This window comes from Amphimedon queenslandica, unplaced genomic scaffold (assembly GCF_000090795.2).
Source record: "Amphimedon queenslandica unplaced genomic scaffold, v1.1 AMPQUscaffold_13520, whole genome shotgun sequence".
NCBI lineage: Eukaryota > Metazoa > Porifera > Demospongiae > Haplosclerida > Niphatidae > Amphimedon > Amphimedon queenslandica.
The window spans coordinates 290745-304747 of NW_003546244.1; the positions used below are offsets into that span (position 1 = coordinate 290745).

At 39.1% G+C, this 14003-nt stretch overlaps 6 protein-coding genes, 1 long non-coding RNA gene and 1 pseudogene across 9 annotated transcripts in view; 3 read left to right on the forward strand and 5 right to left on the reverse strand.

Moving 5' to 3' along the window:
• Positions 1-397: 397 nt before the first annotated feature.
• LOC105312360 (zinc finger protein 350-like) lies at positions 398-3362 on the reverse strand. Its single transcript, XM_011404946.2, has 3 exons — positions 3269-3362; positions 2718-3202; positions 398-2296 (listed from the first exon to the last, which is right to left on the reverse strand). Exons 2-3 carry the CDS (start codon positions 3170-3172, stop codon positions 718-720), a joined length of 2034 nt encoding a protein of 677 aa, XP_011403248.1. The 5' UTR covers positions 3173-3202; positions 3269-3362; the 3' UTR covers positions 398-717.
• Positions 3363-3386: 24 nt separating this feature from the next.
• Positions 3387-6120, forward strand: LOC100634757 (WD repeat-containing protein 82-like). The gene is made up of 9 exons (XM_003382643.3): positions 3387-3491; positions 3541-3710; positions 4038-4135; positions 4183-4249; positions 4309-4408; positions 4522-4638; positions 5212-5370; positions 5427-5639; positions 5831-6120. Exons 1-9 carry the CDS (start codon positions 3480-3482, stop codon positions 5897-5899), a joined length of 1005 nt encoding a protein of 334 aa, XP_003382691.3. The 5' UTR covers positions 3387-3479; the 3' UTR covers positions 5900-6120.
• Positions 5985-7532, reverse strand: LOC109581211 (uncharacterized). Its single transcript, XM_019995115.1, has one exon. It carries the CDS (start codon positions 7454-7456, stop codon positions 6146-6148), a length of 1311 nt encoding a protein of 436 aa, XP_019850674.1. The 5' UTR covers positions 7457-7532; the 3' UTR covers positions 5985-6145.
• A 326-nt stretch (positions 7533-7858) lies between these two features.
• Positions 7859-8894, reverse strand: LOC100634879 (histidine protein methyltransferase 1 homolog). Its single transcript, XM_003382644.3, has one exon. The coding sequence runs from the start codon at positions 8805-8807 to the stop codon at positions 7920-7922; it is 888 nt and encodes a 295-aa protein (XP_003382692.1). The 5' UTR covers positions 8808-8894; the 3' UTR covers positions 7859-7919.
• Positions 8877-11974, forward strand: LOC105312362 (protein fem-1 homolog B). 3 transcript variants are annotated; one of them, XM_011404952.2, is made up of 2 exons: positions 8877-8959; positions 9523-11974. In XM_011404952.2, exon 2 carries the CDS (start codon positions 9539-9541, stop codon positions 11858-11860), a length of 2322 nt encoding a protein of 773 aa, XP_011403254.1. In that variant the 5' UTR covers positions 8877-8959; positions 9523-9538; the 3' UTR covers positions 11861-11974. The 3 variants fall into 3 exon arrangements, with proteins under 3 accessions (XP_011403254.1, XP_019850710.1, XP_019850706.1); XM_019995151.1 differs by having other exon boundaries at positions 8952-9027; XM_019995147.1 differs by lacking the exon at positions 8877-8959 and adding an exon at positions 8968-9197.
• Positions 11947-12610, reverse strand: LOC109581228 (uncharacterized). Its single transcript, XR_002184558.1, has 2 exons — positions 12231-12610; positions 11947-12142 (listed from the first exon to the last, which is right to left on the reverse strand). It is a non-coding gene; the product is annotated as an uncharacterized LOC109581228 (long non-coding RNA).
• Positions 12611-13308: 698 nt separating this feature from the next.
• Positions 13309-13862, forward strand: LOC100635006 (arylsulfatase B pseudogene; annotated as a pseudogene).
• A 108-nt stretch (positions 13863-13970) lies between these two features.
• Positions 13971-14003, reverse strand: part of LOC109580966 (ankyrin repeat, SAM and basic leucine zipper domain-containing protein 1-like) — a 6771-nt gene continuing 6738 nt past the window's right edge. Inside the window, exon 8 of the mRNA XM_019994607.1 lies at positions 13971-13987. Coding sequence (XP_019850166.1) covers positions 13971-13987 — 17 coding nt within the window. The remainder of the gene's footprint in view (positions 13988-14003) is intronic.

Consider the following 14003-nt stretch of genomic DNA (forward strand, 5'->3'; position numbering starts at 1 on the left):
CTAATCCCAGGGATGCTGAGATTATCTCTAAAGACTTCAAGAGGCACAGTTCCCTACCACATCAGTGCGGGAAACTTCATGGTTTCTTACAGAAATTATCCGAGAGGCGATCCTCATCAATCAGACGTCAAGCAAGACTGGAAAGTAAAGACAGAGTCCAATTCAAAGGAGGCCAAGCAATACTAAAGACCGGGAGATCACTAGATAGAGAGGAGAGTGTCGCTGAACTGGATGCTGAGAGTAACGACGAAATCAAGAAGTGGCAGGAGAAAAGAGTGAAGAAGAGAGCTTTATCTGATAATAGTTTGCTATCAAGAACACAATAAGACAGATGGCCACTCACTGCTAATAGCTACATCGAGCTACATAGTATCTTGCAGGACATGCTAACTTGACATTTCCAAAATCAAATAACAATATGTCTGTCACTTGTATCCAAACATCATTACATGCCATTACTATCAGATGCACACACAATAGCAAAACAATGTGTAAAGTTAATCTTTTATGACAAAAATGTATTTTAATGTTTCCTAATGTTTATTTTAAAATAGTTCTATGTACATATAATGCATAATGCATGTATAGTAGCAAAATCAACCAAAATATATGTTTCTTAATGAAACAGTACTATGATAATGAAGCTCAATCTTTTTATAACCAAACTATTATAGTAATGTTGACAGTATTGTTTACTTCTTGAGTCTTGAGTGATCCCTATTGTGTTCCCTGAATGTTATTAATTATGTCATCAGACTCATTCATAACAATATGAGTCACTAAATCATTCATTGCAGACAGGTCCCCCTCAGTGATGCTAAGTGTTGTTGAGAAAGTACTACTACCAATACTTGAAGCTTTCTCTTTGTGCTCCTCACTCTGGTAATGAGAATAAAGATCGTCTGGATCTTGGAAAATTTTATTACAAGTGTTGCAGGGAAAGACGTTTATGACTCTCCGATACTCTGGATGAGTCTTCATATGTTGACGATAAGCATAGAGTGAATCAAAACCCTCTGAACAGAATCGACAATTTAACTTTGCCTGACCATCGTGAACCTTCACATGGACCTGAAGATAAGCCAGCCTTGAGAATACTTTACCACATATCTCACACTCAAAGCGATGGTTACATATCTTGTGCTGCTGGAGGTCATCATGCGAGAGACAGACCTTAAAGCACTCTGAGCAACGAGAGTCCTCATTCTCAGGATGCTCCTTCTTCAAATGCTCCTTGAGTTCAGCAAGCAGAGAAAAAGACTCTTCACACTCTTGGCAGTGGTAAGGCTTGCTCTCCCCATGAACCTTTAGGTGATTGAGGTACATTGATCTAGTGGCAAAGGATCTGTTGCAAGTCTCATGAGTACATGTGTACGGATGGACCGAGGCATGCACCGACTTAATGTGACTCTCTAGGGAATCCTTACGAGTAAATGATTTACTGCAATAGCTACATGGAAGGCGTGGACGATTGGGATCATGAATCTCGAGGTGACGAGTGAGGCGATATGGCCTATCAAATGCCTTGTTGCACACGGAGCACTTGTACTCACGAAAAGCAGCCCCGGTCTCCGACACCTTAACAGTGGTAGTCACTTTCATACCGTCCAAGTCTATCTCTGTAGTGGAAGGATTGAGCTCAACTTCCAAACGATCAAGATCATGAGAGTCCTGCTCGGAATTCTGCGAAGATGAGAGTATCACGTGCTCTACCGGCTGCAGGCTTTGAGCAGTAATAAAACGAGAGGCTGGGGTGGCAACAGCAACAGAGGAAGTATGCTCAGAGTTTGATTGGGTACCAGCGATAATCATGTTACTGTTGTCCGCTGATGAAGAGGAAACACTCAAATCGAAATTGGACTCACCAACAAGCTCGCTACCCATACACGTAGCAATGTCGAGAGAAGAGGGTTGGGACGAGGGAGAGGAGGGGAGAGGGAGAGACGTGGTCGGGAGCTCCTCCATGTATTGCTCAAGATTGTTGACGTCAATAACTGGGGCATGGTTCTCACGAAGATGACGCATCATGCAGCGACGATAAAAGAAATTAATTCCACAAAGCCGACAGACTAACGCGTTTAGTTTAGCACGTTTGCTCACACGACGCTTGACCTGTTTAGCAGGAGAGATGGGAGTAGAATTTAGTATAGGAGTCAAGGACACTTTGGGAAACAACGCCGAACCAGAGGCTGCGGCAGATTCCCGACATTTCCGACAAAAATTTGGCATTTGACCTTGGTCTGTATTGGTACCAAATGTCTTTTGACAGCCACGACATGTGAACACAGCTACAGAACTATAGGATCATAAAAAAATACTGATTAAAGGATCAATTTTAAATGTAATTTGAATAAAGTTGAATTTTATTATCTTGGGACAAAGCTATTGGCGGGAGGCCAATACTCATAGTAGACATTATTCCAAAAATACCAAAATTACTGATACCATATATCGGGTTATCTTAGTGGGCATGGTTTGCCCCAATTTGTGGTTTTAATTTTTATCATTGACAGTTTATATAGACTGTAAGGGATGGCACTTCAGTGATTTCAATTTCATGGTACGCCCTAGCACCCACTGTATAAAGCAGTTTTCACTTGCATTTGAACAGTCTGCATTACTTAAAATCACACTTGTGCCTAATAATCCATGCACAGAAAGTCAACTCAAGACTCACGCAATGATCCAATGCAAGCTATACGTACAATAATACTTACGATTTCTTAGTAGGAGGTTCAGTGTCTATTGAAATACCGTCCCCATTTCTTTTACCAAGAGCAAATCCAGATCCTTCGTCAAACAGGTTTCCATCAGAAGAAGGAGGAGGGTCAGGAGGCGTGGTCATTGACAAGGTACTATCCGAGAGAATGGGCAGAATACCAGCAGTCATGCTGGCGGTTTGCAGACTCTGCAGTCCTATCTCTCCAAGATATATCGTCTGTAACAGAGACGCACTGTCCGAGCGGATTGTCTGTATTTGGTGCAAGGCATTCTTTAGTCTCTCTGGGGCGGAGAGCATGGAGCTCATCACGTCAAGGTAGCTGGAGAGACGGTGGAGATTTGAGAGAATGCTCGTGGACTTATCCAGCGCCTCTCTCATAGAAGACGCGACTTGAACTTGTAACTTATCTTGAAGGCTAGCGGCATCCCCGCCTTCCCCAGCTGTGGCCATTTTGATGATAAATGATCTCTACAAAGACTTCTAAAAAATAGAAAGAAGAGTCGGTAATCATCATAGTAATGGAGATCATATTTATCCCGCCCGTACCTTTCTTGTAATGTTCCCCTAGGGTTGGTGAGAATCTCTTCTCCCTCTCTTTCCCCCCGGCCCGTGATCGTGAGAACTGATTTCAAAACAAGTCGCACGTGATCCATTCTGTACACATCCGGATACACGCCGTGGACTAGCAACAATATAATTTTAGATTTTAATTGTAATTTTTAATCATTATTTTTAATTAATTTTAATTAAAGTTTTCATGCCAAAAGAGGTTTGTAAAATTATATATGATACTCGCACATTTCCCCCCCTTTTCTCAGATGCAGAAAATGAAGCTCTCAGACGAAGTATTCCGTACTTTCAAAGTTGCTAAAGTATTTCGTGAGAACACAGACCAAATTAATTGTTTGGATTTTTCATCAAATGGAGAGAGCATGATAGCCAGTAGTAATGACGACTCTATTGTTGTGTACTGCTGTGTGGAAGGAAAGTGAGTACTTGTGCATTAAATAGAATCTTTACATTCATTAACATAGCCTATAAGTATGTAGGCATATAAATTAAGAATTATTATAAATAATGTTATTGTCATTATGTATAGTGGGAAATTTTGGAGAGAGTAAAATTTGGCGAATTGCTAAATTTTAGGCGATTGGCGAATCTGTGGTGGTGGCCATGTGCCATTGAGCATGCATATGATTGCTGAAAATGGCGGATTTTTATTTTGGCAAATTACTATCAAAACGTCAATTCGCCAAAATTTAATTCCCTCAAAAATTTCTCACTTTACAGTAATTGCATAATATTATTTGTATAGACCAAAAAGAACAGTTTATAGCAAGAAGTATGGCTGTGACTTGGTACAATATACTCACGCCCCTAATGCAATCATATACACCTCAAACAAGATTGATGGCAAGGAGCAACACAAACAAACACATAGATTAATATTTCTTTGTTAGACACAATAAGATACTTATCTCTACACGATAATAAATATCTCCGATACTTTCCTGGTCACACCAAACAGTATGTGCAGTATAGTTTATTGGTTGAGAGTACGATATTCATTCCTGTTATAAATCTAGAGTTGTTACCCTAAGAATGTCTCCAGTCAATGATATGTTTCTCTCTGGGAGTTTAGATAGGACTTTGAGACTCTGGGATCTACGCTCACCAAACTGTCAGGTATATTCACTGAAAGCTTATTGCTTTATATTTACACTGTCTGAGTTATTGATTATTTTTTGTTCTTATTGTGTAATATTTCAATAAAGTAATCTATTCATTCTACTATTTAGGGATTGATGCATCTTAACGGTCGCCCTGTGGCATCATTTGATCCAGAAGGACTTATATTTGCTGCCGGAATTGACTCAAGGCAACTGAAGTTGTATGACTTACGGTCTTTTGATAAAGTATGACTAATACTCCTCAAAGGTTTCCCACAAAGCATGCTAAGGGAGCTAAACAGCATGAGCTTAATGAACAAACAACAAGCACTACAATACACTACATGGCTTTTGGAGCAACTTTTAAAATTCATTAAAAAATCCAATTTTGATCAGAATCAGCTCAAACTTTTTACACAACATAAGAACATGTATATGTATCAGAAAAAATTATTAAAATGTAGAATTCTCTCCTTTTCAATTTTGGCAAAATTTGGCCTGCGACCATGTACTATAGTACAGTGACTTTGGCCCGATTTTTTAGTAACTTTAAAAATTCATAAAAAATCTAATTTTAATTGGAATCAGCTCAAACTTTCTACACTACATAAATACAAGTATATGTATCAGAAAAAAATTTTAAATGGAGAATTCTCTCCTTGTGATTTTTGTCAAAATGCCACTGAATTTTTAAGCAACTTAACAACTGACTGACAAGAAGCTGCATGAGCACTATGCTTTAGCGAAATCCTGTGGGAAACCCTGCCTCTAGTGAATGTCTATATATAGCAATTATTATTGGTTTATTTTGTGCATCAGGGACCATTTTCTACCTTTCACGTAAGGCAGGATTTTGCCGGCTGTGAGTGGATGGGACTGAAATTCAGTACAGACGGAAAGAAGATCCTCATATCAACCAACATCAGTCAAATTAAACTCATCGACGCATTTCACGGTGACGAGCTCTTCACCTTACAAGTAAAAAGGATTAGTATCAAGTGTTAATTCATTATTATTATTATTATTATTAATAGGGTCATTTAAATAGCACTGGTCTGTCACTAGAAGGCTCCTTTACTCCTGATTCAAGGTATGTTGTATCTGGCTCTCAGAATGGCAGGATACACGTTTGGTCTGCTGAAACCGGGGAAGAAGTGGTAATACTAGACGGAGGACATCCTCACCCGTCACACTCTGTCCAGTTTAATCCAAAGTTTATGATGATGGCCTCTGCTTGCAGAAGCATTGTAAGTATTAGTGCTTGAGTATAATATCGTATAGGGCATAATGTTCGTGGGACACAAATTTCGCAAAATCTACTACAATTCCAATTCGTGGATTTTATTTTTGTGAATTTACATGTACTTTATCCACAAAATCTTTTGCATCCTTAAACATTGTGCCATATACAGTAATTATAATGTACATGTTTTGGTAGGCATTTTGGTTGCCAGCTACTGATGAGTGGATCCCACCCTCAACACAGCATCAGAACATGGAGCATTGAGAATAGACTACTGTGTGCTTCATTTTACTTATCACTTTATACTGTTCTTATTATTTTTCAAATTTCTTGTTCACACTGTTACATATTCAATTTCAGGATAAAGTTTCTGATATAAAAATAAAAATAATAATAATCATTAAATAACTATCAAATAAAAGTGGAGAATGAAAAATTAATAATTAAAATGTGCTAAGAATGATTACTTTTTACAAACAATAAAAGTCTATCATGCACAAACAACAAACATTAGCTATTTTCAGTTCTGAGTAATGATAAATATGTATCTTTTAGTTCACTCGTACTTTCATCTGATTTACACGACTCACTGAACGCCGAATACCAGTTCCTATAGCTCAATACCTCCTTGCGAAGGTCTTCAATAACTTTATCACGGTCCGCTATATCTTGTTTAAGATGATCAATAGTTATAGCGGATAAAGAGGTACTCCTCTCGGCCAGTTGTATCCTGCAGCTCAATTCCTCATTAGCTTGTGCTAGGAGGCTTTGTTGCGAGAGACTGTCTCTGAGTTCCTTTTTAAGTTGTTGATTAGCATTCATGAGTCGTCGAATGTCCTCTTGCTTTCTTTCGAGTATCTCATTATCCCTCGCAACTTGCTGGCATTTGAATTCTAAGAGCTGCTGGTCATCCTTCCAACCTTTTGAAAGCAAACTGTTGTCTTCCTCAAGGTCCTTGATCTCATCAATCACTTGCTTCTTTTCGAATCTCAAATGATTGTTCTTCATTTCAAGACTGGCTATCCTGTGTCGAAGGATGTCAACGGTTGGTCCGCTATCGGGCTCAGTTAAGTGTGATGCAGTGCTCTGTTGTGCGTGGACAAACTCTGACTTAGAGGCAATCGTCTGGCTAGCAGTGACTGGAGCGACTTTGGGATCTTTTGTTGAAGGGCTCTCATATCCTGAGTCAGCTTTGAGCGGTTCGGATATCTCACAAGACGAGTGTAATCCATCAGAAGAGTCATTGTTGTCAAGGGATGAGGTTCTACATGAAGTCGTGAATGAGTCTCCGTTGCCATTACGAGGCGAATTAATGTGTCCTGTGACTGAGGTTGCAGGTGAATTAGCTGGATATGCGATCGGAGATGTAATTGATATATCACTATTGTCAGAGGGGTGGGGAAAATGACTGCTTGGGTAGTTACAGTATTCTTTAATAGAAGTCGAACCACCACAACCAGAGTCCTCAGTACGATCAGAGGTCTCAGATTGTATTTGAAGAGATGTAGGAGGTGACATGGACAAGTGGCTGGCTAGCTCTGTTTCCAAGTCAAAGGAGAGGGAGTCTAGTGGTGGCTGGATCATACCACTGAGTAGTGTGTCCCACGTATCCTCAGCAAACTTGAGCTTTACTTCAACGCCAGCCAAGACCTTGTTCATATCAGTGGAGTCCCTCATTTCAGAGTTAATGACGCTTTTTGAATAAAGGAACCCCTTGATGGAGCATCCCGCCGAGTCAAAGCCTTCCTTCAATCTACTGTAGTTGTTCTTAAAGACTATACACTTTATCTCGTGGCTACTCCTTCTCCTTAGAGCACTCATGTCACTCCTGTAGTCGCCTTGTAGTCTAATGTCTGAAACGGAAAAAATTGTCAGGGAAGAGGAACTCCCTCAAAATGAAGGCGGGTCAAGCAGCCTTTAATCATGCTTTAATAATGGGAAATCTATGCAATGAATACAATTAATACATCCTAGCTATGGTATGCATACTAGCTTAAATTAAGGCAATTCAAAAATGTTATAAAAAGATTAATAGTTGTATCCTTCAAGGAATAAGAATTTAAAACTGCATTTACTGAGCCTTCATTACTGCTATGTGGCCGGATCTATTGCAGGTTTATGCAGTGGTGCAGGGTTTCTATCACACTAATTTAATTCTACTACTTAAAATTTTCCATTTTTAATGTTTTTTATTTACTTGTAATAACTTAATTTTGTCAAAAATTACAATTTGTTTTGGACACCCAAGAAGTGCAATAAAAACAACCTTATAAGCATATTATTGTTAATTATATCTCAATTCCATAATAATTCGTGGCACAGATGTTGCTGTTTCCTGTACAATATCGTGGCTTAAGACTTCATCCTGTGCAATGAGCTTGGTAAACATCCCAAGAGTTCCTCCTACGCCAAAGTAATGCGTTTTAGCAGCAACTAAAATGAACCCCCTTTTATCCAAATGCCTGTATAGTACATTAAGAAGCTCGGCATGAGAAGATGAATTATATATGGTCTCTGATGTTAATATGATGTCATACTGCATTGGATTTGAATCGAAATCCAGAGGCTTGAAGTCACTCCATTTTCCAGAGAAGAAACGGGTTTTACCAAAGACAGAACTATTTTCGCTATGTTCTTTGCTTATATTTAATGTTACATTAGGTATGGTAAGATAATCAATCACTTCCGAGTTATAGTCTTGGAAATGTACCTCCCTTGCTTTGTTCAGCAAAGCATGAATCCCCAATAAGCCAGCACCACATCCTAAATCCAGTATACACTTTCCAGTAAAATCTACATTATTGGATGACAGGTACATCAAAAGGTCGTGAGTGCATTCCCATATTTTCAAGCCACCTTCGTACACGCCAGGTATAAGATCTGAGCCCTCCCTGTCAGTAATACTAATTAAATTTGAGATGCTAGTAGATTCTGTAGTCCCCGTTCCAATATCACTGCAATTAATGCAATGAATCTCTGTTCCCTTGGATACCTTAATGGAGCGAGAAATGGTGTGGGTGTTGATGAGTGATTCAGTTGTTTGATTAAAGTAATGTTCTTCCATGTTATGTTTGAGGTCTTTGCAAATAGATTGGACATTTTCTCCTTCATCTTCTTCGTTTATTGGTGCTGCTGCATCTTCTGGAAAAAAGTCAAACCTAAAAGCAGCCATCTTGGAGGTGTGGCTGCCTTTATGGAAACATTGGGTGGAGCTTGTTGAAGTGATTCTTCATAGTACTTTACTTGATTGTCTGGTCGGTGGCCGGCCCACTACATTCCAAGGCTGAAGACATCATAATAATAGCCCAAAAGAATTCAGCCTAAGTAAGTTTTCCAAGTCTTGACTATTATATCTGTGAGTCTTTGGTGATTATCTCGACCATAAAATTAATGTGAGCCAGTGGGAGACGGCTGTGATCAAGTAGTACCGAGTAGTAAGACGTAGGGTCTAGGTGGTTTATCGCCATTGTAGCCTTCCTAAATATATTTTTGGTGTTGTAATAACAGTGCGTGTTGGACCCTATTGTTTATGTCACACAATAATGTATCAGGATTTGTCTCTGTAAGTGAATCAGACGTCACATTGTGTAGATGTTGTAGTCAGCTTTTATATCCTATTGGGACCTTGAATTGTCAATATTAGCTCTGATTAGCTCTAAATATAAATGATGTATTTCAATTTTGTTTACGAAATCTAAAGTGGGAACATTGGCAGCATATTTTGTAGCATGAGAAGAATATTTTGTGACACAGCTGATTTTAGCTGTAGTTATCAATACATTGATTATGATTATTTATTATTAATAATGATTATAATTATTTCCATTATCATTATTAATTTATTTACTCTCCCCCCTCTCTCTCTCTCTCTTATTCTCTTTCTTTAGGTCTCTTCATGACTCCATGAACTTTGATTATACGTATTCCATGGGATTTGGTACACCGGATTCGTGGTTTCCTAATAAGGAGACTACAGTAGCATTGTGCACAACAATAATAGCAGCAGTCGTAGCATCATTGTATATTTACCGTTTCATAAATCAAAAGAATTACCCACCACAGACTCAGCATGTTGCCAGTAACGTAGAGCTGGTTAGATTGTGCGAGGAAATCAAGGATGAGCCACTGTCAACATTAGATCACAACATTAGGCACATTATATCAGAGGAGAGCAGGCCTGGCCCTCAATCCTTTTACTTTAAAAAAGAGTCAGATGAGAGATCTGCTCTTGTGTCTGCCAGTAGATATGGCCGTGTGGACGTTGTCAAATATTTCATGAACAATTATTCCAATTGTGTTCAAGTCGATCAAACGGCTAATCTCGACTTACCAGTTGGCTGGCATCACTCAATGAGAGAAGTACACTCTTGTACGTCTTTGTATGCTGCTTGTTTCAATGGGAGCCTTGAGACTGTGACACACTTACTGAAGGCTAACGCTGACAAAAATCAACCTGACTGTCTTGGACGGACTCCGTTACAGGTTGCCGCTCAAAGAGGTCACATGATGTTAGTCCAAGAGCTTTTGAGTAGCGGAGCTGATGTCAATGCTGAAGACTCTCTTGGCTATACGCCACTTCTCACAGCAGTCTCTGAGAGACACATCAAGATAGTCAAAGTCCTGCTAGAAAACAAGGCAGACGCACAGCATTGCTCTGTCAATGGTTTCAGTGCTTTACACATTGCTGCTGAAATGGGAGCTAAGGACATCATCGAGCTAATACTAGCGTATGAGCCAACTCTAGCTTATCAGAGAACATATGACTCCAAACATAAACTACCATGTCCTTTGTTTTTAGCAGCAGCATATGGACACATACCGACATGTCAAGTGTTAATGGAAGCCTCACAATGTACCCCTGCTCAGATGCCAGACGTTCTCTTGCTCTGGGGAGCATCACTGGTCCAGCCTCAGCATCATTATATTCGTGCCTCTGTTCAAAGATACTGGCTTGAAGCTTTAGAGCTAAAAGAACAGCATCCTTTAGTGACTACCACTGTTGATCGTCATGAAGCTTATGAGTATCATACTGAAATGTCAAGTGTAGAAGAAGTGATTGGTTACTTCTCATCTCAACTACCGTCCATGTCATCGCCTAGCAGTGCATCTACTCCTACCAAGGCAAATGGAGGGCTCAATTTTGCTGAGCTCGGTTCCAACATGACACTCTGTTTGCCAGCAGATTCATATACTAAAGTATGCTATCAGAGCCTCCTGATAATGGAGAGGTGTTTGGGGTATGGACATCCTCTGGTTATTCGACGGTTGCTGGATATGTCACGGTTCATGCTCTCAAAACGAAGGACTGATCAATGCGAGCGCTTGCTATGCAGGGCAATTGAGATGAGCAGAGAGAGAGTTTCATCGCATCCTCACAATAGCTACTGTCAATCCTCCGAGTTAGAGTATGAGGTAAAAAGCACATTAAAGAACATATGTGACCTCCTACATCTCATGTACCAGTCAGCCTACTACGAGGTCAGATTCTCAGTTTTTCTCAGATACACTCTCACAGCTCTTTACTCATTCACACGCGAAGGGCGCTACGACTGTACACAATACCCAGCAAAGATTAACATGCACCTCATCCTCCTCCTCCTCTCGGTTCTAGCTGCATGGGTTTATCAAAAGAATCACCAACTACAGGTCGACTATGATGATACCAGCGATGACGAGTATGAGCAATGCGACAGTCTCGCTTGTCAGCTCGTCAAGTCTCATCTGTTCATCTGTAATGGCACAACATTGCTTCACTTAGCTCTCAGCAAGCTTGGCAGTAGAGACTCGCTTGTTCGCGACTACATTTATGTGAAGGATTTGTCCCATCTCGTGTCCTCGCTGTTGCTCTGGGGCTGCAGTGACTTTATTAATCTACCCAATTTAGCAGGAGAGAGGCCACTACATGCAGCAGCAGTCAGAGCTCGTAGCGACCAAGAGGCATACCAGTTGATAGTCCCACTCCTTCAATATGGAGCACACATAGACAGCGTTAATGCAGGAGGAAAAACAGCATTTGAATTGGCTCGGGTGAAACCATTGAAACTTGACACCCCCATAACTCTTCGGTGCATTTGTTATAGAAGGATCATTGAAGAGAACTTTGACTATGAGCAGTTACCCACTGTCAAGTATTTCACCGAAAAGGACAAAAAATGTCTGAGGCTTCACGATCCACACAACGCCAAACAGGATTTTCAGATTGAGTTCCAGCAGAGATTAGAATAATTTTTTTGTAGATATTAATTATAATAGCCTATAATTTTTACTAATTATTATTATTATTATTATTTGTATTTTTATAGCCATGTAGATTTCATTTGTTATGCAATTTCAAATTTATATAATGAATCAATGAAATGTTTATGAATACATGAGGTCACATCACTTATAATGTCTAAACAAACAATAACAGACAAATGCAAGTGAGGAGCCAAATAATGTCCACTTAATAGCTCTAGAGGCAATACGAGAACAAGGATGGCTTCCTGGCATGTTTTTGCCAAGACCCTACAGTAAAAATAAGCAAAAGAAATAAATAATGATACTTAAACTGCATTACATCATACACTAAACTAGTACATGATAGCATACTAACTTTATAAACTGTCTTTTCAATCTTTTTTACTTCATTACTTAAGTCTTTAGATGCAGATACTAGTGCTTGTACTTGGGCAGTGACCTGATCCCTTTCACATGTTTCTGTTATCATGGACAGTGGAGAAGGAGGATTGGTGGAAGTGTGCTGTAAAATGAATCTTGTTGAAGCCGAGAGGTAGTCAATGTGAGATGAGAGTTGGGTGAGTATTGACGAGTATTCGTGTACACTAGAGACAAAATCATTCAATAATAACTAAGTAAAGCAATGCATGTAAATTGACAAAAGATTGTGCAGTACAACTTTCTATTGTACATGTACATCACATCATTCACATGTAGGACATAATGTAGGGAGCCTTTTTTCCGAGGGCTATAAATTTCGCAGATTTAATTTTTGTGAATTTATGCCATCTGCAGTTTTGTACCATATTAATTTGATTTTTGTGGAAGTAATTTTTGCAAATTAAAAAAAATGCAAAATCCGTGTAATTTACAGCCCTTGAAAAAATGTGACATACGGTAAGAACATCAATATGCATAATAAAATAAAATCTAGGGTGATTTCAGAGCCTTTTTTGGAAAAAAAATCATGGGCTATATATACAGTACAGGGATTTCTTTAGAAATTGACTCATCTTAAAAAATTGTCATAACTTTAAAAATATTTGTTGAAATCAGCTCAAACTTTCTACATAGCATAAGGACATCAGTATGTATTAGGAAATGTAAGAAACATTTGGGGTGAAATCCGGAGCCATTTATTGAAAAAACCATGGGCTATAGCCTTTGGTCTTTTTCAAAAAATGGTCTGTTTTTTTAAAATGGCTATAGCTTGAAAAATAGTTGTAGGAATCGGCTCAAACTTTCAGCATAGCATAAATACACCAGTATGTATCAGAAAATGTAATAAAAATTTGGGATGATTTCAAATCCATTTTTTTAAACCATGGGCTTGCAATTACAAACATCTGCTGACACCAAACCTGCACAATACTTCAATGTACCCCATAAACCACTAATATAATTCATTAATGTGAATATTATTGTGTAAGGTGGGGCACATATCTATTGTCAAGATGAAGTTCCTTTCTCAATTACTTTTACTTGTCTTAGTTGTGATAGCAACTGCCACTAAAGCTCCAGTACCTCCTAATATAGTGTTTGTCCTTGTTGATGATTGGGGGTTTGCTGATGTCAGCTTTCGTAATCCAGCCATTAAGTCTCCTAACTTCCAGAAACTAGCAGAAACTGGTCTTATCTTGGACAGACACTATGTGTATCGCTATTGCTCTCCTACAAGAGTGTCTTTCCTAACAGGACGATGGCCCCATCATGCTCACCAATATAACATTAAGCCTAACTTTCAAATTGGTACCAATATCAACATGACAATGTTGCCTGCTAAGCTAAAGACTGTTGGATATAAAACACACATGGTTGGTAAATGGCACCAAGGATTCTTTCAACCAAAGTTCCTGCCCATTAATAGAGGCTTTGATACTTCATCTGGGTTTCTTAGTGGAGCAGAGGATCACTTTACTCAGTATAGAGATTGTGCCATTGACTATTGGAGGAATGATACATATGATACTCGTAATGGAACTTATGATGCTTACACTTATAAAGATGATCTAACAAAGATATTTGATGCTCATGAGACTCAAAAACCAATGTTCCTATATCTACCATTACATAATGTTCATGCACCACTTCAAGCACCCAAGGAATGGCTGGATATTTACGCAGCTAATTCCACTTGTGACGAGCGCCA

Excerpts from the sequence above, each read along its gene's own strand:
- LOC105312362 (XM_019995147.1), top strand. The coding sequence starts at position 9,178 with ATGTATCAGGATTTGTCTCT. Across the intron at positions 9,198-9,522 it reads ATGTATCAGGATTTGTCTCT|GTCTCTTCATGACTCCATGA; the intron begins GTAAGTGAATCA and ends CTCTTTCTTTAG.
- LOC100634757 (XM_003382643.3), top strand. Across the intron at positions 4,136-4,182 it reads CACCTCAAACAAGATTGATG|ACACAATAAGATACTTATCT; the intron begins GCAAGGAGCAAC and ends TTTCTTTGTTAG. Across the intron at positions 4,409-4,521 it reads TACGCTCACCAAACTGTCAG|GGATTGATGCATCTTAACGG; the intron begins GTATATTCACTG and ends TCTACTATTTAG.
- LOC100634879 (XM_003382644.3), bottom strand. The coding sequence starts at position 8,807 with ATGGCTGCTTTTAGGTTTGACTTTTTTCCAGAAGATGCAGCAGCACCA.
- LOC105312360 (XM_011404946.2), bottom strand. The coding sequence starts at position 3,172 with ATGGCCACAGCTGGGGAAGGCGGGGATGCCGCTAGCCTTCAAGATAAG. Across the intron at positions 2,297-2,717 it reads GAACCTCCTACTAAGAAATC|TTCTGTAGCTGTGTTCACAT; the intron begins GTAAGTATTATT and ends ATGATCCTATAG.
- LOC109581211 (XM_019995115.1), bottom strand. The coding sequence starts at position 7,456 with ATGAGTGCTCTAAGGAGAAGGAGTAGCCACGAGATAAAGTGTATAGTC.